The following is a 23849-nucleotide window of genomic DNA, read 5'->3' as shown; positions in this document are numbered from 1 at the left end:
CATGTGAGATGTGTTGATGACTTCAGATAATTAATCACAACTCTCTGTAATGTGGTTGATCGATAGTGCTACTCTCTTTATTTTTCCTCCCTCCCTCTCTTTTTCTCCCTCCCTATCTCCCCACCCCAGGATTGGAAAACAAAAACAATAGCAATTGATAAATAATATAAAGCTATTTATTAGAAGTTTCTTAATACAGGGTATCCAGCAATATTTGTTTGTAATTGGCCCTCTACTAGGCAATCAAGGAAGATAAATAAAAAAATTATAGAAGAACTTTATTAAATATGATTAAACAGAATGTTGCAAGATTAAGATATTATTGTGTTTATAAATCAGATAGGTTGATCGACTGAAATAAAACCCAAAAATGACTTGAAGGCTCTAAGGCTTGAAACATTAAATGTTTCCCTTTCCACTAGCTGCCTGATCTGATGTGTTATTGTCACATTATTCTAGCATCTGCGGTTTGAACTCCTGCACTTTCCCACAGTTAAACAAGGAAATTGTTCACTAAAGCTACACCAAATTAGAACTGGCAAAGAGAATTACAGAAACTCCAGAAGCTGGAATCTTGATGAAACAATAAGCTGCAGGAGGAACTCAGTAGGTCACTCCACATCCATAGATAGGAATGGTCAGTCAGTATTTGAGTGGGATCTGTACTTAATTTCAATAAAATGTTTGAGAGAGAGATAAATTGCAGGGAATTTGTATTTTCTTCTGTGATCTTTTATTTTGTGAATTAACCTCACATACTGCTTATTTTTCTGCTTCAAATCTTTTTTTACCAGTTTGATGCAAGCAAATCTTTGTTCTTAACAAGGCCGCATTGTTTCATACCCCTTGATTTATCCAACCACTTGAATCTCTGTTTGACGGTTCGTGGATCCCTCTGACCCAAATGGAAATTGGCTGTGCAATAGATGTCAGATAAGGCCTTTCGCTTGGTTTATGCTTACTTCTTACACAGAAGGACATTTAATGCATTGGAACTATGCTTGATCTGTTCCATATACCCATTTAATGTGTTCCCTCACTCTCCCACATGAGATGGAAATTGACAATGAAAATAAATAGTTGAACTGCTGGATAAATTAGATGGCATGCTGCTCTCATTAGAGACATCCACTGATATTTATTCATCCACTGACTCCCACACCTACCTGGATCACACCTCTTCCCAGCATCTCTTATAAGGGAGCAGGACCCTTTCTCCAAGGTCCTTAGTCTCTACCACATCTGTTCCCAGGTTGAGAGTTTCTACTACAGAAGAGTCAAAGTGTCTTCCAAGAAACTAATAATTGCTCCCCCACCCATCATGGAAAATCCCTGGGCCACATCTCACATACCTGTTGTCATCCCTTTGTCCCAGACAAAGATACAGCATCTGACAAATCATTCTCTAATACATCCATCAACTGCAGCATTAATCCCATCACCAGCCACATTCTCTCTTTTTCATTACTTTCTTCTTTTCACAGACTCCATTCTCTTTATGATGGCCTGGTTTGCTTTTGCCTCACCACCTATCCATACATCCCACTTAGATACCGATACCTCCTGCTCCAACTGCAGTAGGTGCAATAGTTGTCCTGCATCTAAATAGACCTTCTGTCACAGATCTGTCTGTTGTTGACCTCGTCAATTGCCAGGGTGAGTCTAAACATAAACTTGAGGAATGATACATCACATTTTAACTAGATAGCCTAAAACTTGTTTATTTTTAAATTTAGACATGCAGCATGGTAATAGGCCCTTTCAGCCCAGGAGCCCAGGTAGCACAAATACCCAAGTTAACCAACAACCCCCATTTGTTTTGAAGGGTGAGAGGATACTGGAGCACCTGGAGGAAGCCCACGCAGAAACGAGGAGAACGTACAAACTCCATACAGATAGTGCCGGATTCAAACCTGCATTGATGGCACTGTAATAGCATTGCAGTAACCATGCTGCCCCCAACTGGCTCCACTGAGTGGTACAAACTTTGAATTTTCCAATTGCTAACCATGTCCCACCTGATTCTACTTTCCATATGTAATTTACTCACTCCTTTTCTTGCTTTTCTTCCCAATCCCCTGCTCCCAGTTTTTTTTTTCTCTCCATCTCCCTGACTTTCTTTTATCCACTATTCAATTATCTCTTGGCTCTCACCTGCACACCCCCTTTTTTAAACATGATAGCTCCACTTCCCATCCTCATCTTAAAAAAAAAACGGGTCCCAACTGAAAATGTTGACTGCCAGTTTATTTCCACGAATGCTGCCAGACCTTTTAATTTCTCATTCCTTCCTTAAGAGTCCAGCATTTGTAGTTTTCAGTTTCACATAGTAATTACATAAACATAGAACATTACAGCACAGTACAAACTTTGAATTTTCCGTCTATATAAACCTATTTTTAAAAATAACTAAGCCTCTCTACCTCATAAACTTCTATTTTCCTTTCATCCATGTGGCTGCCTAAGAGTGTTTTAAATGTCCCTATTGTACCAGGATCTACTATCATCCCTGGAAATGCATACCAGGGATCCACTACTTTGTGTTTTTTTAATTATCCCTGATGTCTCGTCTAAATTTTGAACACTTACCCTGGAAAAAAGTTGCTGGCTGACTACCCTATCTATGCCTCTCATAATCTTGTAGACCTCTATTTAGTCATCTCTCATCCTTAATTGTTCTGCTAACCTTGCCACATCATTCCCCAGAGGGTGGTGGAGAAACTGTCTTCGCTGAGACTCCATACCTCTCTCTCTAACTGAATTCTGGACATCCTGACAAAATGACCACAGTCCGTTTGTGTTGGTAGCAGAATGTTGAGCACCATCACCCTGAGCACTGGTGTGTCTCAGGGCTGTGTGCTCAGCTTGCTCCTGTTCACACTACTGGCCCACGACTGCATTACCAGATCCTGCTCCAACAGTGTCATAAAGTTTGCTGATAACCAGAGTAGTTGGCCTCATCAGCAACAATAATGAGTAGTACTACAGTGAAATATCTCACGATATGGTGCCATAGTAATAACATGAGTGTCCATGTGGTCAAGTCGAAGGAGGTGATCGTGGACGACAGTTGGACCAGAAACATCAACCCTCCACAACACATCAATAACACTCTAGTGGAGTTCACTTAACTAGTGGCCTATAGTGGACACACAAAATCTACTCACTTGTCAGGAAGGTGCAACAGTGGATGCACTTCCTGAGAAGACTGATCCAGCTACTATCATGTCAACCTTCTTCAACCTTCCATTGTGATCATTATCTGAAGTAACCTTCCACCGTGCACACAGAATCTTACAACTGCTCCTATTAGGAAAGAGATACAGGAGTAGTAGAGTCAACACCACCAGGCTGAGCCACTAGACACATATTCCCCTCTCCTCCTCATTCTGCCTTCTGCAGGGACTGCTTCTTCCCCACCAATCATCCCATTGGGATCTAACCACTGTGACCACAGGAGATGCTCGACTTATGCCCACACTCCTTCCTCATCACCATTCTGGGCCCCTAACAGTCCTTACAAATAAAGCAAGATTTCACTTGTGAATCTGTGGTGAACATCTACTTCATCCAATGCTCCCACTGTGGTCTCCTCTACATTGGAGAGACTGGACACAGTCTGTGAGATTGCTTTGTTGAGCACTTCAGCTCTGTCCACTGCAATAGAGAAATTGCAAAAATCGTTTATACCGGTTTGGCATAAAAATAAACCAAAAAAGGTGACTCAACCGTGGATAACAAGGGAAATTAGAGACAGCATTGGGTCCAAAGAGAGAGCATATCAATTGGCCAAAAAAAGTACCGAAACCGAAGACTGGGAGCAGTTCAAGATGCAGCAAAGGAGGACAAAGGGATTAATCAAGAGAGCAAAAATAAATTACGAAAGTAAGCTTGCGGCAAATATAAAAACCGACTGCAAAAACTTTTATAAATATGTCAAGAGGAAAAGACTGGTGAAATCCAGAGTAGGTCCTTTGCAGTCGGAATCAGGGGAATATATAATGGGGAATAAGGAAATGGCAGACCAATTAAATTCTTATTTTAGTTCTGTTTTTACAAGAGAGGATACAAATAACCTCCCAAGGATGTTGGGAAACATAGAGACTAATGCAAGGGAGGAACTGAAAGAAATCAGTATCTCTAAGGACATGGTCTTGGGGAAATTGATGGGATTGAAGGCAGATAAATCCCAAGGGCCTGATAATCTACATCCTAGGGTACTTAAGGAAGTGGCCATTCAGATAGCAGATGCTTTAAGAATAATTTTCCAGAACTCGATAGACTGAGGATCAGTACCCATGGATTGGAGGGTAGCTAATGTTACCCCACTATTTAAAAAGGGGGGGTAGAGAAAAAGCGGGGAGTTATCGGCCAGTGAGCCTTACATCAGTAGTGGGCAAAATGATGGAATCCATTATTAAGGATGTAATAGCGGAGCATATGACTAGCAGAGAAGGGATCAGACGGAGTCAACATGGATTTACAAAAGGTAAATCGTGCTTGACAAATCTATTGGAATTCTTTGAGATGGTGACAGGTAAAATAGATGGGGAAGAGCCAGTGGATGTGGTGTACCTGGATTTCCAAAAGGCCTTCGAAAGGTCCCGCATAAACGACTGGCTTCCAAAATCAAGGCTCATGGGATTGGGGGCAAAGTATTGATGTGGATTGAGAACTGGCTGGCAGGTAGAAGACAGAGAGTTGGGATAAATGGCTCATTTTCTGAGTGGCAGGTGGTGACCAGTGGGGTACCACAGGGATCTGTACTGGGACCCCAGCTGTTCACAATTTACATTAATGATCTGGTTGAGGGGATTGGATGTAATATCTCCAAATTTGCAGATGACACTAAGCTAGGAGGGGTTGTGTGCACGGAAGAGGGGTTCAGGAAGCTCCAGTGTGATTTGGATAAATTGAGGGACTGGGCAGATACATGGCAAATGCACTACAATGTGGATAAATGTGAGGTTATCCACTTTGGTAATACAAACCGGAGGGCAGATTACTATTTGAATGGCAATAGATTAAGAGAGGGGGAAGTGCAGAGAGACCTAGGGGTACTTGTACACCAGTCTCTGAAGGCGAGCATGCAGGTACAGCAGGCGGTTAAAAAGGCAAATGGTATGTTGGCCTTCATATCAAGAGGGTTTGAGTATAGGAACAAGGATACCTTACTGTAGCTGTACAGGGCCTTGGTGAGACCCCACCTGGAGTATTGTGTGCAGTTTTGGTCACCTTATCTAAGGAAGGATGTTCTTGCAATGGAGGGAGTGCAGAGGCGATTCACCAGGCTAATACCTGGAATGGCAGGAATGACTTATGAGGAAAGATTGCGAAAATTGGGATTGTACTCGCTGGAGTTTAGAAGATTGAGAGGGGATCTCATAGAGACATATAAAATTCTGGCAAGACTGGACAGAACGAATGCAGATGGGATGTTTCCAATGATGGGAAAATCCAGAACCCGGGGCCATGATTTGAGGATAATAGGCAGTATAAGGGTATTAAAGGTTACGGAGAGAAGGCGGGGACGGGGTACTGAACTTTAAGATCAGCCATGATCTCGTTGAATGGTGGAGCAGGCTCGAAGGGTCGAATGACCTACTCCTGCTCCTATCTTCTATGTTTTTTTTTAATAGCATGGATGTCCCAGTGGCCACCCATTTCACTTCTCCATCCCATTCACTTGCTGACATGTTTGTTCAGACATGCACTGCCAGACTGAGACCACCTGTAAATTGGAGGAACAACACCACATCTTCCAATTCGGCACCCTCCAGCCAGATGGCATTAATATCAACTTCTCTGGCTTTCATTAAACTGCCCCCCTTTCCCCCATCGTCTCTCCATTACCTGTTTCCTTTTGCACAGACATGATAAATTCTACCTAGTTCTTTATCATACCCAATTAACACCCTTTGTGGGTTTGGATTTCTCCCCTATCATTTGAATTCTGAGACTTTCTGATATATCCTGCCTCGAAGAAGGGCTCAATCCCGAAATTTTGGCAATATTCCTTAATCTCCTATAGATGCTGTAAAGACCAACGGAGTTCCTGCAGCATTTTGGTGTGTTTACCACCAGGCTGAGAAATGGCTTCTTCCTACAGGCAGAGAGCAAAGGAACTGTTCACACTAACTATCCAAGATGTTCATATTTTTATATATATATATATATATATATACATACATATATATACTGTTTCTGTATATGTATTGTTTGTATGTTTGTTATGTCTGGCTATTTTGCCCCAAGTACTAGAGAATGCTGTTTCGTCGGGTTGTTCTTGTGCAATCAGAGGATAATAAACTTGACTTGACACATTCTCCAATCCAGGTAACATCCTGATAAATCTCCACTGCACCCACTCTATAGTTTCCACGTCCTTCCTGTAATGAAGCAACTAGAATTGAATACAATATTCCAATTGTGGTTTCACCAGAGTTTTGTGAACTGCAACATTACCTCTTGATTCTTGAACTCAATCCCCTGACTAATAAGCCGCTTTAACTACACTATCAACCTGTGCAGCATCCTTGAGAGAGCAATGAATTTGGACCCCAAGGTCCCTCTGTCCTTCCACACTGTTAAGAATCCTGCTGTTAACCATGTATTATTTCTTCAAGTTTGACCTTCAAAAATCCATCACTTCATGTTATCTGATTAAACTCCACCTGCTTCTTTTCTGCCCAACTCTGCACCCTGACGATATTCTGCTGTACCCTAATGACCACTTTCTACACTATCCACAACGCCACCAACCTTTTGAGTCATTTGCAAACTTATTAACCCATCCCTCTATTTCTTTATCCAGGTCATTTATAAAAAATAAACGAAGTGGAGGGATCCCAGAACAGATCCCTGCAGAACACCACTTGTCACTGACCTCCAGGCAGAGTATATTCCATTCACCACTACCATCTGCTTTCTGCAGACAAGCCAATTCTTAATCCACCCAGCTAAGATTTCATGGATCCAATGCCATATGACTTTCTGAACAAGTCTCTGATGGGGAAATGCCTTACTAAAATCCATATATGGCACATCTACTGCTGAACCTTCATGAATTTGTTTTGTCACCTTCTCAATAAAATCAGTTAGGCTTGTGATGCACGGCCTATCCCTCACAAAGCCATGCTAGTTAACTTGTCTTCTGCTGCTTTATTATTCCCAATTATAAAGCATCTTTCTTTCTGTAAGAGCTCCACTTTTGGAAGTAATTATTTAATATTTCTTGTTAATATATTTCAATTTTCTGTTTTTTTTTCCTATTTTTATTAATGTCTTTGCTGAATTGTTTTTTTTCTGGCATTTTCCATTGTTAGACTGGCTCATGGAAACTAGGTATTGGATCTGGGATTTGAGAGGGTGCTGAGGGGAAGAAGGGCTCCCAAAAGGCTTCTGGCTCTGAAAGCTTCCTAATCATGGATCTGGAGCTCAGGTTGCTGAGACAGATGTCTGTGGCTACAGAGACTGCAGCGTTGCTGGTGGTTAATACATGGACATTTAGTAACTGTGAAAGGACTCTCTTTTGATTCCTTCTGTCTTACTGTAAGGAGCGCCGGCGATGCTAGTGAAGACTCTTTATCTGCCTTACGGTAGGCAGAGGCAATTTCATGTAATAATACATGATCTGGACTATTAGATGATAATAAAGGAAACTTGAATAATATGAACTTAAAATTCTATTTCAAGGAATTTATATTTGTTGAAAATCATGGAGTATTTCTTTAAAGCTGTAGTTTGCCAATCTAGCACAACCAACTCATAACATATTTCTTTGTTCAGATTAAATTGCATCACTTTAAAACTTAATAATAAAAAGCTTGATATATTTTGGTCACAATTTTCTAGGGGTCCATTTGCATTCATAGTAGGGGGCCAAGGCAATTCATAATTAAATAATGGAACTGATTAAACTATTAAGCTGTCCAAAGATATTTACCAAGCTCTATAAACTTCCTTTATCCCAATGTCAATTGTAAAATACATAATTTATAGGAGGACACTGAACTCCATCTTTAGGAAATCTCACCTAGTAGGTAATTTCGTAGAAGACCATTTTTCTCTCTTTTAAAAGATAAAAAAAGGGACTTGTATGAGATTAGGTTACAAGGTGTGGTATAATAACTAATTTAAAATGTGAAATTATTTTTGAAATGCTTATCTGAGAATAACAGTCTAAACAGTTGGTTTTTAATCTTAGTGGCAATTCTGTCTTAATACATCATTAAAAATTCAGATCAAAGCATAATTTTTTTTAGTGTTTTTTCAATGAATAGTTTTATATCACTTAGGTTTCCCATATTGAGCTTTCACACATGTATACTTCAAAATTATCACAATGTAATATGATCCATCACTGTTTGTTCTTGATTTTGCAGTTATAGTAATGTCCATTGAAATGTAAATGATTGATAAAATTATGACCATAGAATTGTAAACAAGACGGCTCAGCTTGTGGCATTCTCGCCCCTGTGTGACTTTCACTCCTGGGACTAGAAGGCACATTTCTTCAGTGTTCTATTGTAGTTGATTGAGTTGTATAGGCGTTTTTTTTTTGCCGGGGGGAGGGGCATAGTCAAAACATGGCCTCATTTAGATGAGATATTAAACCAAACCCCATTCATCATCCAAAATATATTTTAATAAAAATGAATAGTAATCTAGTTAACTTTTATATTTTCAATGTTATCTGGAAAAGAAACATATCAAGTTATTATTAGTCATTTTGTGGGAGCTGAGTAGAAATTGTATCCTGTATTATTATATGATTATACCTCAAAATACACTTTAATGTTTTAAATCGGAAAAATGTTGCACGAATGTAAGATTTTCTTAAATAGAATTAATTGTTTTGTAAATATTTGGTAAATAAGTTGTGTAACATCTAATTAAAATCAATAGTTGATTAAAAGTTCAATTTACCCTTTACTGTGGTATAAAATGAATCACACGATTAACTGTATTTTGTTTGTGATTGCTGTTTTAGTTGCCAGCTCTAGATTTTGCCAAAGGCCATGGAAATGTAACTAAATCGCGGCCATCTATTCAAGAAAAGCAAAATGGTGGAAAGCAATCTGGGGAGCAGCAGCAGCAACAATCAACTGAGGCTGTGGAACTTGAAGCTTTTAGGTCTGAATGTACATTTTATTTGTCGATGTCACAAAAATGATGTCTGAAAACGAAGGATTGCTTAATTTCATGATAACTTTTATTTTATCTTTCCTGAATGACCAAGCAATGTACAAAATCAACTGTATACATCGGAGGATCTCTTATAGTATCAAAATTTTTTACTGTGTTTGCAACACAGAAGAGTGAATTTGGCTCATTGTGTTTATTTTGATTCATGGCTAGAGCACTCTAAAACAAATCCCATTTCCACATTTCTGCCTGCTTGCCCTTTCCTTACTTTGTTTCAAATATTTCTCTTCAAAATTTGTATCCCTTAAGCAATTTTTCTGGAGCAACTATTTGATATTTCAATAGAGCTCTTTACTGAATAGATGTCACCCACCCCCTTGATTACTAAGTGGCCATATTAAATCATCACTGTTCTCTAAATGCAGGAGAACCTTATTCAATATCAAAATTCAATATGATAATTTTTAAAAAAAAAACAGAATCAAACAAGACACAGAATTTTCATTACAGTTGAGAAAGCTAAGAGGAGATTTTGAGGTGAGGAAAATTTTGATAGAATGACGTTCAAGAAAAGACTTACAATTCTGAAAAGGAGACAGTAAGAAGGATATGATAGAATCACTTAAAAGAAATGGATACATCTGATCCAGGGAAGATTTTGAATGATGGATAGAATTTAAGCAGATTCTGCAAATTCAAAAAATTATCAATCAAGGCAGTAAATTGATGATGATCAAGTTAATATGGACCTTGAAGCGGTGGGAGATTTATTATTTCCTAATGTGTCATTAATTAATTTTTTCCCCTTTTGGGGGTGGGGGGGGCGGTGTTGGATGTTCTTCCTTGCTTGCTTGAACCATTATGTGCCATATCCTGGTATGGTGGAGGGAAATATTGCTGTTATTTTTTTATTCAGCACTTTTAAAAAAATATTATTGAAGTAATATTTATTTTGTTTGATTATTAATGAATTTTTCCTTTTTAAATTCTTTTTCTATTTTTTTTCTTAAGGGACAGAGATGTACACAGGAGTCGGTTAGAGTTGATAAAGAGATCTGGGAGAATGGGATTGGATGAGATTTTGATCTGGAATAATGGATGATAAAAATAAACCTTTTTTAGTTTTAATGTTCATGAGATAAACTGTATCATTAAAAGGAAAAGAATACTAACTTAAATGAAAAAGATGAAGGTGGTATGGCATTTTTACAAGAAACTCATTTGACAGAAAAAGAACATTCTAAATTAAAAAGGGATTGGTGGGCAAAGTTATAGTTTCATCTTTCAAAGCAAGAGGAGTAATTAAAAAAACATTAAAAATTTTTGATACTATAATTGATCCTGTGGGTAGATAGGTTTTGATTAATTGCCAGATTTATTCCGGAATGTGAACACTTGTGAATAGTTATGCACCAAATGTAGATGATGAAGATTTTATAAAGAATACTTATTTTACTTTTGGCGGAAACATAGGAGATGATGTCAATTGTTATCTTGAGCCATTATTAGATAAATCAACTCAAACAGTAATAAGAGCTAAAGTGGCAAATGCTATATTAAGTTTTATAGGGGAGGTATCAGAGGATAAGAGAATGGCAAATGTAGCCCCCTTGTTTAAAAAAGGCAATAGGGAGAATCCTGGGAATTATGGATCAGTCAGTCTTGCATCATTAGAGGGCAAACTATTGGAGAGGATTCTTAGGGAATGATTTATGAGCATTTAAAGAAGCATAGTCTTCTCATGGACTTTGGCTTTGGCATGACCTTGTGAGGGTTAGGTTGCGCCTCACAACCCTAAATGTGTTTTTTGAGAAAGTGACAAAAGAAATCGATGAAGTTAGGGCAGTAGATGAGGTGCAAATGGATTTTCTTAAAACATTTGACAAGGACCCCAATGGTCAACACATTCAGAAAGCCATGTGGCATGGGACTATGGAGCCTTGGCTGTGTGGATTAAGAATTGGCTTGCTGACAGAAAGCAGAGGCTAGTAGTAGTATTCTGCCTGAAGCTCCACAGGGATTTGTTCTGGGACCCCTGCTCTGTGATTTCTGAAATAACCTGCATGAAGAAGAATGAGTCAGTTACTTTGCAGTTGACATGAAGGTTATAGGTATTGTTGATAGTTGTTGAAGGTTGTAGGTTACAGCAGGATATGGACAGGATGCAGAGTTGGACAGAGTTGGCAGATGAAGTTCAATCTGGATAAGTGTGCAGTAATGCATTTTGGAAGGGTGAATGTGGAAGTGAAATACATAGTTAATGGCAGGATTGTTTTGTTTTGAATATTTTACTTTTGATTTTCATAGACTCGTAAGAAATCAAATGAACAATGCAACACTCATATAACATAAAGAGTCTATATTGCCCTCCCCCACCCCCAACCATGGCAGGATTCTTAATAGTATGATTTGGGGTCCAAATCCATAAATATCTCAAGGTTGCAGTGCTGGTTGATAAGAAGTCTTATGGTATGCTGCCCTTCATTAGTTAGGGTGCTGAATGCAAGAACTGTGGGGTAATGTTCCAGCTCTACAAAATTCTAGTTAGACCACACTTAGAATATTGTGTTCAGTTTTAATCACCTAATTACAGAAAAAATGTGGTAGTTTTGGAGAGGGGCAGAGGGGATTTACCAGGATATTGCCTGGATTGGAGAATGTGTCTTGTAAGGCAAGGTTAAATGAGCTAGGGCTTCTCTCTGGAGCAAAGGAGACTGAAAAGTGATTGAACAGAGGTCTACAAGATTTTGAGAAGATAGATAAGGTGGACAGCCAGTACCTTCTTCCTGGGGTTATAGCCACAAATGCAGAGGTCATCTCTTTAAGCCAAGGTTATTTTATCTTTTTTCATGATGTGATGGGTGCCTGGTATGCATTGCCAGGAGGGTAGTGGAGGCTGGTACAATAGGCACATTTAAAAGACATAGTCACATGGATGCAAGAAAAATAGAAGGTTGTGGGCGTGCAGTAGGAAAGGTTTGGATGGTTGAGTAGGTATATATAAACCAACAAAACATTACGAGCGGAAGGGCCTGTACTGTGCTGTAATGTTCTAATTTTAAATGAAGGAAATTCACAAAAGTTTATTTGTACACATGCAAGCTGAGCCATCGAAAATGTGTGTTAAAACCTGCATGGCCTTATTTGTAGAATAAGACATATCACTTTCTATCAGATGTAATGAGTGTTGGTCAATGTTTGGGTAAAAAGAAGTTTTTTAAAAAAAGTGATAACAAATTCTGCAGCATTGTTGCACAATGTATTAAAGTGGCAGCAAAGCTGTTTCATTTCCTATATTTTGCTATAGTTTAGGATTACTGTAATATCAATTTGGGATGAAGTGAAAGAAAAGCCATCTGGCAAAAAAGGAGAGCGATTGTGTCAGCATGAGCTCTCCATGGCCCACTTGAATTCTGGTAGGTTGTTTGGCTTGTGGTTGGCTAGATAAAATGCTGAATTTAGTAAGGCAAAATGATGGAATTAAATAAAGATGGTGTGGCGGTGCACATACTCATGGCGAACTAGCCCTGCTTCTACTGCCATGTGGTGGGAGAGCCACGAGAAGATGGCGACATTGGGGGACCTCCTTGCCTCGTGGCTTTAGCCCAGCGTGCACCTCAGGCAGCCGTGATGACGTCACTGCCCACATGGGGCGGAGCTCACGCTGCCCTTAAAGGGCTGTGGCATGGATTTGAATTAAACGGTTGTTGAGAACCTCCAATGTGGTGGTCGTTAGTCTCCTACATCATAGCTGCCGTTACATTGGTGACCCCGATGAGTCCAGACGTTTTTCTGGCCTCCCAGCATGGACCCCGTAGAGATCAATGCTGTTGCTGTGAAACTGCCCCCTTCTGAACACATCGCCCACATACGTGGTTTGGGGAGGCGGAGGCGCAGTTTCGCCTCAGGAACATTTTTTCAGATGCCACAATGTTTTACCATGTTGTGAGCGTACTCGACGAGGAGACTGTGGCCAGGGTGGACGACCTCATCCACGACCCACCGGCCGAGGCTAAATACCCTGCCATCAAGAACCTCCTTCTTGGCACATTCGGTCTCTCCCCACATCAGTGTGCCTCCAGACTCCTGCATCTAGATGGGCTAGGAGACAGAACAACATCGGCCTTGATGGATGAGATGCTGGTGCTAGAGGAGGATCACAAGCCCTGCTTCTTGTTCTCCCAGATCTTCTTGGAGCAGATGCCTGAAGACATTCAGCTCCTGCTGGTGGACGAGGACTTCACAGACCCATGGCGAGTCGAGTCCGAGCAGACACTCTCTGGCGAACCAAAAGGGAAAATGAAGCTGTCCTCAGCCAGGTCACCGGTCACAGCCCCCCCCCCCCCCCTCACCCACAGCACAAGCCGGAGGAGCACCACCCCACCTGGTGCTTCTACCACCAACGCTGGGGGGCTCAAGCTCATAAGTGAAGGCAGCCCTATACCTTTCAGGGAAACGACTCGGCCAGCCGCCGTTAATGACTGTGGCGACTGGCCACGCAAACAGCCTCCTGCATATGACCGATAAGTCCACCGGCTGGCATTTCCTGGTGGACACCAGAGCGGAACTGAACGTCTTACCCCCGACCTCCCTCGAAACCCACACCCGAGCACAGGGTCCCACCCTGTGGGCAGCCAACGGTTCTGCCATCAAACTCTTCGGCACCCGCAGGGCACAGATTCAGGTACTGCGCTGTTGGGGACCAACTTCCTTAGAGCACATGACCTGCTGGTAGATGTGAAGGGCAAATGATTAGTCAATGCTCACACTTTCCATCGGTCCGCCTCGATGCCACGGAAACCTACAAGCTGGAGATAGCTGCCATCACCGCTCCCAGGAACAAGTATTCCAGCATACTCGATGAGTTCCCCACCATCCTGCAGCCACAGCTCACCACCGCCATGCCCTACAACGGGATCTATCACCACATCTCAACGCAAGGCCCCCTGCTGCATGCCAAGGCCAGGCGACTACCACCCGAGAAGCTACAGCTGGCCAAAGAGGAGTTCTCCCGCCTGCAGGAGTTGGGGATCGTTCGTCGGTCTGACAGTACCTGAGCCTCCCCTCTCCACATGGTCCCCAAGTCTTCCGGGTGCTGGCGACCCTGCGGGGATTATCAGCACCTGAACGCCATACAGGTATCCCATCCTGCACATTCAAGACTTCACAGCAAACCTGCACGGTGCCCAGGTCTTCTCAAAGGTTGACCTGGTACGGTGCTAACATCAAATCCCGGTCCATCCTGAAGACATCAGTAAGACCGCGATCGTCACCCCTTTCAGGCTGTTTGAATTCTTACAGATGCCCTTTGGACTTAAAAAAGTGGCCCAGACTTTCCTGCGCCTGATGGACACTGTGGGCAGGGACCTGTATTTTGTGTTCATATATCTTGATGACATTCTTATTGCCAGCTGAGACCACAAGGAGCACAAGTTCCACCTCTGCACCCGGTTTACTCATTTGGCAGAGTTTGGCCTCACGGTCAACGTGGCCAAGTGCCAGTTCAGCAAGCAGGCGCTGCAGTTCCTGGGACACACCATCTCGGTAGCTGGACCATCCAATCTTGTTGGCAGATCTCCGCAACAAACTCACCTCACTGGCCCCCCTGCCTCCTATGCACCACGGTGCCCGATCAGCCCGACTGCCCAAAGAACTGGATGCGGCTGAATTCGTTTTTGTCCGGCGCGGCTTGCACACTGCGCCCATACAGCGGCCTTCTGAAGGTCCATACAGAGTCCTGCAGCGGTCCGGCAAGACCTTCACGATGGACATTGGGGGTAAAAGCAAACTGTTTACGGTAGACTGCTTCAAGGCGGTGCACTTGGATATCACTCAACCGGTTCAAATGGCTCAGCCCAGTGCCGAGGCCGTCCGCCCAAGTAAGGTGGTTCTGAGGGGATGGTTGTGTGGCAGCGCACATACTCGTGGCAAACCGGCCCTGCTTGTACCACCGCGAGGCGGGGCACCCACGAAAAGATGGCACCGTCAGGGGACCTCTTTGCCTCGTGGCTTTAGCCCAGCGCGTGCCTCAGGCAGCCTTGATTACATCACCGCCCATGCTGCCCTTAAAAGGGCGCGCACAGGAGTTTTATTAAATGGTCGTTGAGAACCTCCAACGTGGTGGTCGTTCGTCTCCTTCATCATAGTGCCGCTACAATGGCAAATTTTGAAGGTTACATAAAAGATAGTTGGAGGAAAAGTTGGAGTTGTATGTGCTTTTTGGTTAATTCTATTTTGGCTTGTGCTATTTGACGTAAGAGAAAAAAATCTGCTTGATGTCTTGGAGTATACGATCAAAGGTGAATTTGAAATTGGACATCTTGCCAATGATGGTGCCTTCAGGATATTATTTGTTTTCAGCAAATATGGTTTAAAGTTTGCAATATTAACACATTTAAACAGTAAGAATATTTAACTTATCAGCTACTTGGAGGAAGCAGTAAAAGGCATATATATACTCATCATTATCGACTATGCAAAAAGGGATAGTTTCCATGCTTCTTTTATTTATAACATGCTTCAATGGAAATAAATTACAAAAATGACAGATTTATTAGAGCTGTACATAATGTATAAAAGTTTATATAAAAGTGAGCATTATATATATTGTTAATTTTTATTTTTCTATTCCTTCACAGTATAAAATATATGAATGAAAGAAAATTTAGTTGCCATTCCTACCACAAACAATTTCTGGAAATTTTCACTGCACTGGTGAAGCAGAGACTCTCATGCAGGTAGGAATGAATCCTGAGAAATGTTAAACAAGTATTGATATTTTCACCAAAGCTTTAACAGCATACACTTTATCATTGTAAAATGTATAATGAGCTAGTAATCTGATGTACCAAAAGACTTGCTTTCTGTTTCCTGTGCCCTATCTTATGATTGGCACCAATATTAACCTTAGTTCCTGTACCATTTTGAATCCATTGGGCAGGTGTTGGTATCGTCCTTCTTTGAGTTAATTATTTTTGCTATGTGAAGGAAATAGTACAAGGTTTTAATTTATCTCATTGCAAAAAGAAGGTATGTTCAAATGCTAATGGATAGCAATTCCCATTGATTTCTTAATATGATGAGATAGATTGGCTCAGTTTGATATAATGGATATGACTTTTATTAGATTAAAATGATATATATTTCTATCAATAAAAATGAAAAAATATTTGTTCAATTTCTATTGTTCTTTCCTGATGAAGGGTTTCAATCCCACATGTCGACTATCTTTTGTTTTCTGTGGATGCTGCCTAACCCGATAAGTGCCTCCAGCATTTTGTGTTTGCTCCAATTTTCCAATATCTGCGGTGTCTCTTGTTTACAACTGTGGATTATCATTTTAAAATGATAAATGAATGGGCAGAGTGGCATGGTTAATCCCAGTCTTTGGCATTTTATTGAATGGATTGAATTGACGGTCTTTTCTTAATATTGAGTCAGAAGTAAAGGCCAAATAAAGGCCAAGAGTTATCCATCAGGTGTTAGTTTATACACTATCCTCTTTATCATCTGGTTCAAAACATGCGAGAGGACACTCATAATTAGAATTTATTGTCATGGACAGTCATGAAATTTGGTGTTTTGTGGCAGCATCATAGTGTAAATTTTCATATTATAACCATTACTATAAAAATAGTAGTGCACGAAAAGTAAGGCAGTGTCTTTGGTTCATTGATTATTCAGGAATCTGATGGCAGTGGGGAAGAACCTGTCCTTGTGCTGTTGAGTGTGTGTCTTTTGGCTGCTGTACCTTTTTACTGATGGTAGCAGAGTGAAGAGGGCATAGCCTGGATGGCAAGGGTCTTTGAGGATAGAAGCCACTTTTTTAAGACACCTCCTCATGTAGATGTCCTCAATGGAGTGAAGTCTGGTGCCTATGATGTCACAGGCCGAGTTAAAAACCCTCTGGAGTTTATTCTTGTTCTGAGAGTTGGTGTCTCCATACCATGCATTGAAACAACCAGCCAGAATGCTCTTCACCGTACACCTGTAGAAGTTTACGAGAGTCTTTGGTGACGTAATAATCTCCTCCGACACCGTGCAAAGTATAACCATTGGTGAGCCTTCTTTGAGATTGCATCAACGTGGAAGCTCCAGGACAGATCTTCGAAGATGTTGACACCCAGGAATTTGAAGTTCTTGACCCTCTCCACTACTGAGCCCTCGATGAGGACTTGGACATGTTCTCCTGACTTTCACAGGAAGTCCACAATCTTCATCTTGGTTTTTGCTGATGTTGAGCGCAAGGTTGTTATTGTAACATCAGTCAATGAGCTGATCTGTCTCTCTCTTGTATGCTTCATCATTGCCACTCAACTCTGAGGCAAATATAAATTAAACTACTTGGTGTCCTGAAAATCACTTTTCTCTGGAAAGAAAACAGCTGATACAAGCAATTATGTTTTCTTATTTCTGGATAATATGAATGCTTATTTTACATAAACCTAGTTTTGATAAACTGAGTACTGCTCCCCATGCCTTGCCACACAACCCTATACTTCTTTGTTCCTACTGCTGCAAAATGCTCCACCCACTTCCTGGCAGGGCAGTAACCCTGACTAAAGAGATTTCCATCCTGCAGCTAGCCAGTTTTCATCTAGTTAGGTGATAATGAGAAACAAATTTAAATTAAAAAAAAATTAATGTATTTTCTGTTCAGTTTTGCAGCATTCCCAATTACTTGGCATTGCCAGATTTCTGGCCATTGATCATTCCCCGTGTCGTTTGGAAACAGAGTGGTAGAAATAGATACGCAATATTTTGGATCAGCACCCCATATGAGACTAAAATAGGAATTGGTGATGTCAAGGGGGAAATAAAATGGAGGGGGAAGAAGCTGCAGGTAAACAAGAAAATGTGCAGATGTTGGGGATTAGTGCAGCACACAAAAGTGCTGGAGAAACTTAGCAGGTCATACAGCATCCACAGAATGTAAAAAACGGTTGATGTTTTGGGCTTGAGCTGAAAAGCTGGTGAGAGGCTAAGAGATTGGTCACAAGGTGGAAGAAGTGGAGATATAGGTGGAGAGAGAGAGAGAGACCACGGGGAGCCAGGGGGAATATTAGAGAAATGTAAGAATGGGTAAAGAAGATGAAAATGGTGGAACCAGATAGAGATGGGATCACTTAAAATTAGAAAAAGCATTGTTCATGCCATTGAGTTTAAGGATGTCTAGGAGGAATATGATGTTTATGCATGGCTTCAGTCTAGCAATTGATGTCACCCCTTCCTACTATAGTCTTGATAAAGGATCCCAATCTGAAACATTAACTGACAATTTCTATGTATTGAAGCTGTTTGCAACAGCTGCATCGCTTGTTTGCTCATGATTCCAGCACATGGAGATTGGTGTTTCTCTTTTAGTTTGGAAACTGCAGAAATATTGAACCTTTGAAGTTCGGAAATGTTGAACTTAATCTTGATGGCAGTAGTCAATGGTTTAGAAGGGAACCAGTATTATTCAGGCAATCAAGTGCAAGTCCAATAACTATGCTCAGTGCAGGTCTGGCACTTGGTGACATTGATAGATTCTGTGTGGAGTGCGGGGTGGAGTGCGGGGTGGAGTGCGGGGTGGAGTGCGGGGTGGAGTGCGGGGTGGAGTGCGGGGTGGAGTGCGGGGTGGAGTGCGGGGTGGAGTGCGGGGTGGAGTGCGGGGTGGAGTGCGGGGTGGAGTGCGGGGTGGAGTGCGGGGTGGAGTGCGGCGTGGAGTGCGGCGTGGAGTGCGGCGTGGAGTGCGGCGTGGAGTGCGGCGTGGAGTGCGGCGCGGCGTGGAGTGCGGCGTGGAGTGCGGCGCGGCGTGCGGCGCGGCGTGCGGCGCGGCGAGCGGCGCGGCGTGCCGGGCAGAGTGGCATGGTTAATCCCAGTCTTACTGTAATTTCCAGCAGAATATCAGGGAAACATTCTTCAGATTTTATGCCCAGTTGAGACATGAAAATGATTTGAGACCTCATTTATTTCAATGAAATATTGAGACCTGTTGGTTATTTAGAAAAAGAGGAAATAAGATTTTAGTCCAATGGTCCTGTTTTAGTGCAAAGATGAAAGTATTTCTTGTTGCAACATTTTCTTAACCATTAATACCAAATTGTTAATATTAATTTTCAAGTTAATTTACTTTAACTTTAATAATTTTTAAATATCACAAGGTAGAGAAATTTGACAAATACAGCTTTGTCAGAGGCAAAAATTCATTCCCATCTTTGCCTTCTTTCAAAGCTGGTCAAAGTTTCTTTGGTGAGATCTCTGAGGTCTGGTCCTTGTCTGGCTATCATCATTTGACTGAGGGTGCAGACAGTCTCTGTGTATAAACCCTCCCCTCCCTTCCATCCACCCACTCCCCCAACAGCTCTGGCCCAAGTAAATGTTGATGTGTAGAAACCATAGGTGGCACTAAATGCCCATTATAAATTGGAATAAGATATTAAAGGAGGCGCAATAAGGCAAATGATGTATGTCTTTGGGAAAAATTCTGTATATTAGGCATGTTTTGCTTGAGGAAAAAATTATTTTAATGAATTAATTGCTGATTTATTAGGATAGCAAGAGTAAATTTGGAATTGACTCCATACTTTACATAAACTGATTACTTCAGTGGAAAGTTATACTAGTTAACTTACAAGGAGAGGATTCATAATTTGGCTTTTTATTTCTCTTTGATTAAAAATTCAGGTGTAGCTCAAAGAAAGATACATATGGGTGTAGTGAGGTATAGCTCTGTGTTTTATTGGACTTGAAGCCTGGCTTTTATATTGTTGGGTGTTCCTGCCGTTTTCCACATCAACTGATGTCAATGCCTGCATAACAATTGCAGGTTTATTGCATGCTGGCCCCCTCTTGTTTACAATGCCTTCTTCTCCACACGCTATCCCCTGGCTGTTGGGGATGCTGGCCCTTATGCTGCCTTAGCCATAAGACCACCGGTTTGCTTGTTGGAGCCAGTGCCACCGCACAGTCTACAGGCTCCCGGTTGTGCTTGCTGCCCATAGTGCTGGCCCGATTGCTACGGTGGCATGCTGCTACATGACCCCACCCCTCCCGGCCCCCAAGAACCAGCAGTTTTGTCTTTGATGCCCGAAGGCAGTGTCTCTGTTGTCTTTGGTGGTCTGCCTCTCTTGTGTAGTACTGGCATCTCAATGGGGCATGCCAGCTTCAACCTGTCCTTAGTGAAGACCTCCGAACTCCAATTCGAATGTGACACCGTTGTTTTGTATGATCCATAATGGACCCCTGTATGGCCTCTGTAGCGATGGACGGTGTGGACCCCTGCAGATGAAAACATACTCACAGTACTGTAGATCTTTGGGTTGTTGATCCTCACTTGTCCATGCCTGGTCGGTGGAGTTGGAACCAGGTGCCAACTCATTCCTGTAGCCTGCAGAGGAGTGCTGCTGTGTTGTCCGGTTGTTTGTCCGGGGATGGTGCAAATTCCCCGGGGACCACCAGTGGAGCTCCGCACATGAGTTCTGCAGAAGAGGTGTTGAGATCTTCCTTGGATGCAGTGCGGATCCCCAAGAGTGCCATGATAGCTCGTCCACCCAGCTGGATCTTTGTAGTCTGGCCATGAGTGCGGACTTGAGGTGTCTGTGGAAGTGCTCCACCAGCCCATTCAATTGTGGGTGATAGGCTGTAGTGTGGTGTAGCTGTGCGCCCCACAGACTTTCAAGGTTGGATCAGAGGCTGGAGGTGAATTGGGCTTCTCTGTCCAATATGATGTGGGATGGATGGCATGTTGAACCATGCTACCTAGGAGGAGATGAGTGCTCTGGTGCAGGAAGTCACTGTCCTTTACTGGGGAATCTCCTCATCATCTTTTGCGCCTTTGCCAGTGCCCTGAAATCCACTCCCTTTGATAGCGCGTGGATGGTCTGCCTTTACAGTGCATCTGCCACCATGTTGTCTTTGCCCGAGATGTGTTGCACATTCATTGTGTACTTGGAGATATACGACAGATGATGATGTTGGTAAGCTGACCAAGGGTCCGAGATTTTTTGCCAGGGCGAAGGTCAGGGGTTTTTAGTCGGTGAAGGCCGTAAAAGTCCTGCGCTCGAGGAAGTATCAGAAGTGGTGGATGGCTAAGTACGGTGGCAGTAGTTCCCTGTCGAAAGTGCTATACTTCAGTTCTGAAGGTCGCAGATGCCGACTGAAGAAAGCCAGTGGCTGCCAGTTCCCTCCAAACTGCTGCTCCAGAACTCCACCGATCACCATTCCTGAGTCATCCACCATCAGGGCTGTTGGAGAGTCCGACCTGGGGTGTGCCAAAAGAGTGGCACCCACCAGTGCTTCCTTGGTCTTTACGAAAGCCTCCGGCAACTCTGGGTCCCAGATTACATCCTTGGCTTTGACTGCCATGCGGACGAATAAAGGCCGCATGATTCTGGCTGCTGAGAGGATGAATCTGTGATAAAAGATGTTTATCCCCACAAACTCCTGCAGTTCCTTGATCATGCTGGGCCTTGGAAACTTTTGGATAGCCTCCACCTTGCTGGATAGTGGTGTGGCACCTTTCTTGGTTATCCTATGGCCCAGGAAATCAATGGTCTCCATCCCGAACTGGCATTTGGCTGGGTTGATTGTCAATCCAAACTCACTCAGCTGGGTGTAGAGATTGCGGATGTGCACCAAGTATTCTTGTCGGTCTTTGCTCGCCAGCAAGATGTCATTGAGATAGACGAAAGTGCCATCCAGGACTCCACCCACTGCATCCATCAGCTGCTGGAAGGTTTGCGTTGCATTCTTCAGCCCAAAAGGCAAGCGTAAGAATTCAAACAAACTGAACGGGGTGATGATGGCGGTCTTGGGGACATCATCAGAGTGTATGAGGATCTGATGGTATGCCAGCAGGAAGTCTACTTTAGAGAAAATCGTTGCCCCATTCAGGTTGGCTGCAAAGTCCTGTATGTGCGGCACGGGGTAGCAATCTGGCATAGTGGCCTCGTTAAGCCAGCAGTAGTCGCCACATGGTCTCCAACCCCCAGTGGCTTTGAGCACCATGTGCAGGATAGATGACCAAGGGCTGTCTGACCACTGTATTATGCCCAGTTCTTCCAGTTTTTTGAACTCTTTGGCTAGTTTCAGCTTCTCCGAGGGCAGTCATCTGGCTCTTGCATGGAGCGGTGGGCCCTGGGTCAGGATGTGATGTCGCACTCAGTGTTTGTGCATCTCCGAGATGAACTGGAGGGTAAGCACTGTCGGGAACTCTGCGAGGATCTTGGCATACTCATCTGTGAAACACTGCACTGAGTCCAGGTGGGGGACTGGGAATCTGGTGTCCTTGAGAGTGGAGGTCTGGAATGTCTTTGCATGGATGAGTCTCCGGCCTTTCAGGTCCACCAGCAGGCTGTGGGCATGCAGGAAATCTGCCCCGAGGAGTGTTTGTTCCACTACTGCCAACTGCAGTTGGACCTTGCACGTGCCATAGGTCCTGTTAGTGCTGTTGTTGGCAGCTCTTAACATGGGGCCCATTTGCCCATTTCTCGTTTCCTGCCCCGACGAGAGCAGGACGCTGACCTCCGCTCCTGTGTCCATGAGGAACCAGCGCCCTGATTGATTTTCCCTCACATACAGGAGGCTGTCTTCTTTGCCAGCTATCATGGCCATCAGCGACGACTGGCCCCAATATTTACAGGGTAGGTGCATGGTGGTCAGCATCATCAGGCTTCAGAGCCCCATTGCTGGTGGTAGAAGCATTATTGGGGGGTTGCTGCTCCCTCTGCAGTTTGGCCCAGGTCTGGCTGTGGGATTTGGCAACGAGCCTCATGGATGCCGAGCACTCTCTTTTGCTTCCATAAAATGTCCGCTCATGCTGCGACTTTCCAGAGGTTACCGAAGTCGTCATCCACCAGGAGCAGTTGGATGTCTTCAGGTAATTGCTCTAAGAACACTTATTCAAACATTATATAGGGTTCATACTTCCCAATTAGTGCCAGCATATTGTTCATCAGGGCCAATGGGGTCCTGTCCCCTAGCCCGTCTAAGTGGAGCGAACATGCCCCTCTCTCTCGCTGTGAGAGCCCAAATGTCTCAATAAGCAGCTCTTTGAAGGTGGTGTAGTGCCTTCCAACGGGGGCTCCTGGATGAAATTGGCCACTCGACTTGCTGTGTCCTGGTCCAGGGCACTCAGCACATGATAGTACTGGGTGGACTCTGCTGGATCTGAAACTGTGCCTCAGCCTGGTCGATCCATATGCGGGGCTGATTCGTCTAGAAGGTTGACAATCTCAGGGCAACTGCATGGACTGCTGCCGACTCACTCATCCTTGGGTTTAGATGCCGTCTAAACCGTCGGAGTCACCAATTGTAGCCACGTGCTATTTGAAGAATAGTGTGTAGTGAGGTACAAGTCTGTATTTTATTGGGGCTGAAGTCCGGCTTTTATACTGTTGGCATTCCTTCCGTTTGCCCCATCACTGCCCACACAACAATAGAGGGTTTCCTGCGCACGGGCCCCCTTGCTGCCTTCCCCTCGCGCTATCCCCTGGCTGTTGGCTGTGCAGCAGGGGCCAGTGCATGTTGGGGATGCTGGCCCCCATGTTGTCTTAGCCATAGAATCACCGGTTCGCTTGTTTGACCCAGTCTGCTGTGCGATCTGCTGGCTCTCAGTTACGCTTGCTGCCCAGAGCACCGGCCTGATTGCCACTGCGGTGTGCCGCTACACAGGGATCATTCTCAATGGAGTCAATATGGCCCCCTGAGAGCCTCAGCAC

The 23849-nt window shown here is 43.2% G+C and overlaps 1 protein-coding gene across 6 annotated transcripts in view; it reads left to right on the top strand.

Annotated features, from left to right (window-relative positions):
- Nucleotides 1–23849, top strand: part of nek10 (NIMA-related kinase 10) — a 231817-nt gene that overhangs the window by 40684 nt on the left and 167284 nt on the right. For all 6 annotated transcript variants that reach the window (XM_069914019.1, XM_069914023.1, XM_069914020.1 and 3 more), the window contains exons 3-4: nt 8993–9135; nt 15786–15884. In XM_069914019.1, the coding sequence (XP_069770120.1) occupies nt 8993–9135; nt 15786–15884 (242 nt within the window). The remainder of the gene's footprint in view (nt 1–8992; nt 9136–15785; nt 15885–23849) is intronic.

The sequence above is a fragment of the Narcine bancroftii genome, chromosome 1 (assembly GCF_036971445.1).
Source record: "Narcine bancroftii isolate sNarBan1 chromosome 1, sNarBan1.hap1, whole genome shotgun sequence".
Lineage (NCBI taxonomy): Eukaryota > Metazoa > Chordata > Chondrichthyes > Torpediniformes > Narcinidae > Narcine > Narcine bancroftii.
This window is presented reverse-complemented; position numbering and strand designations above follow the sequence as displayed.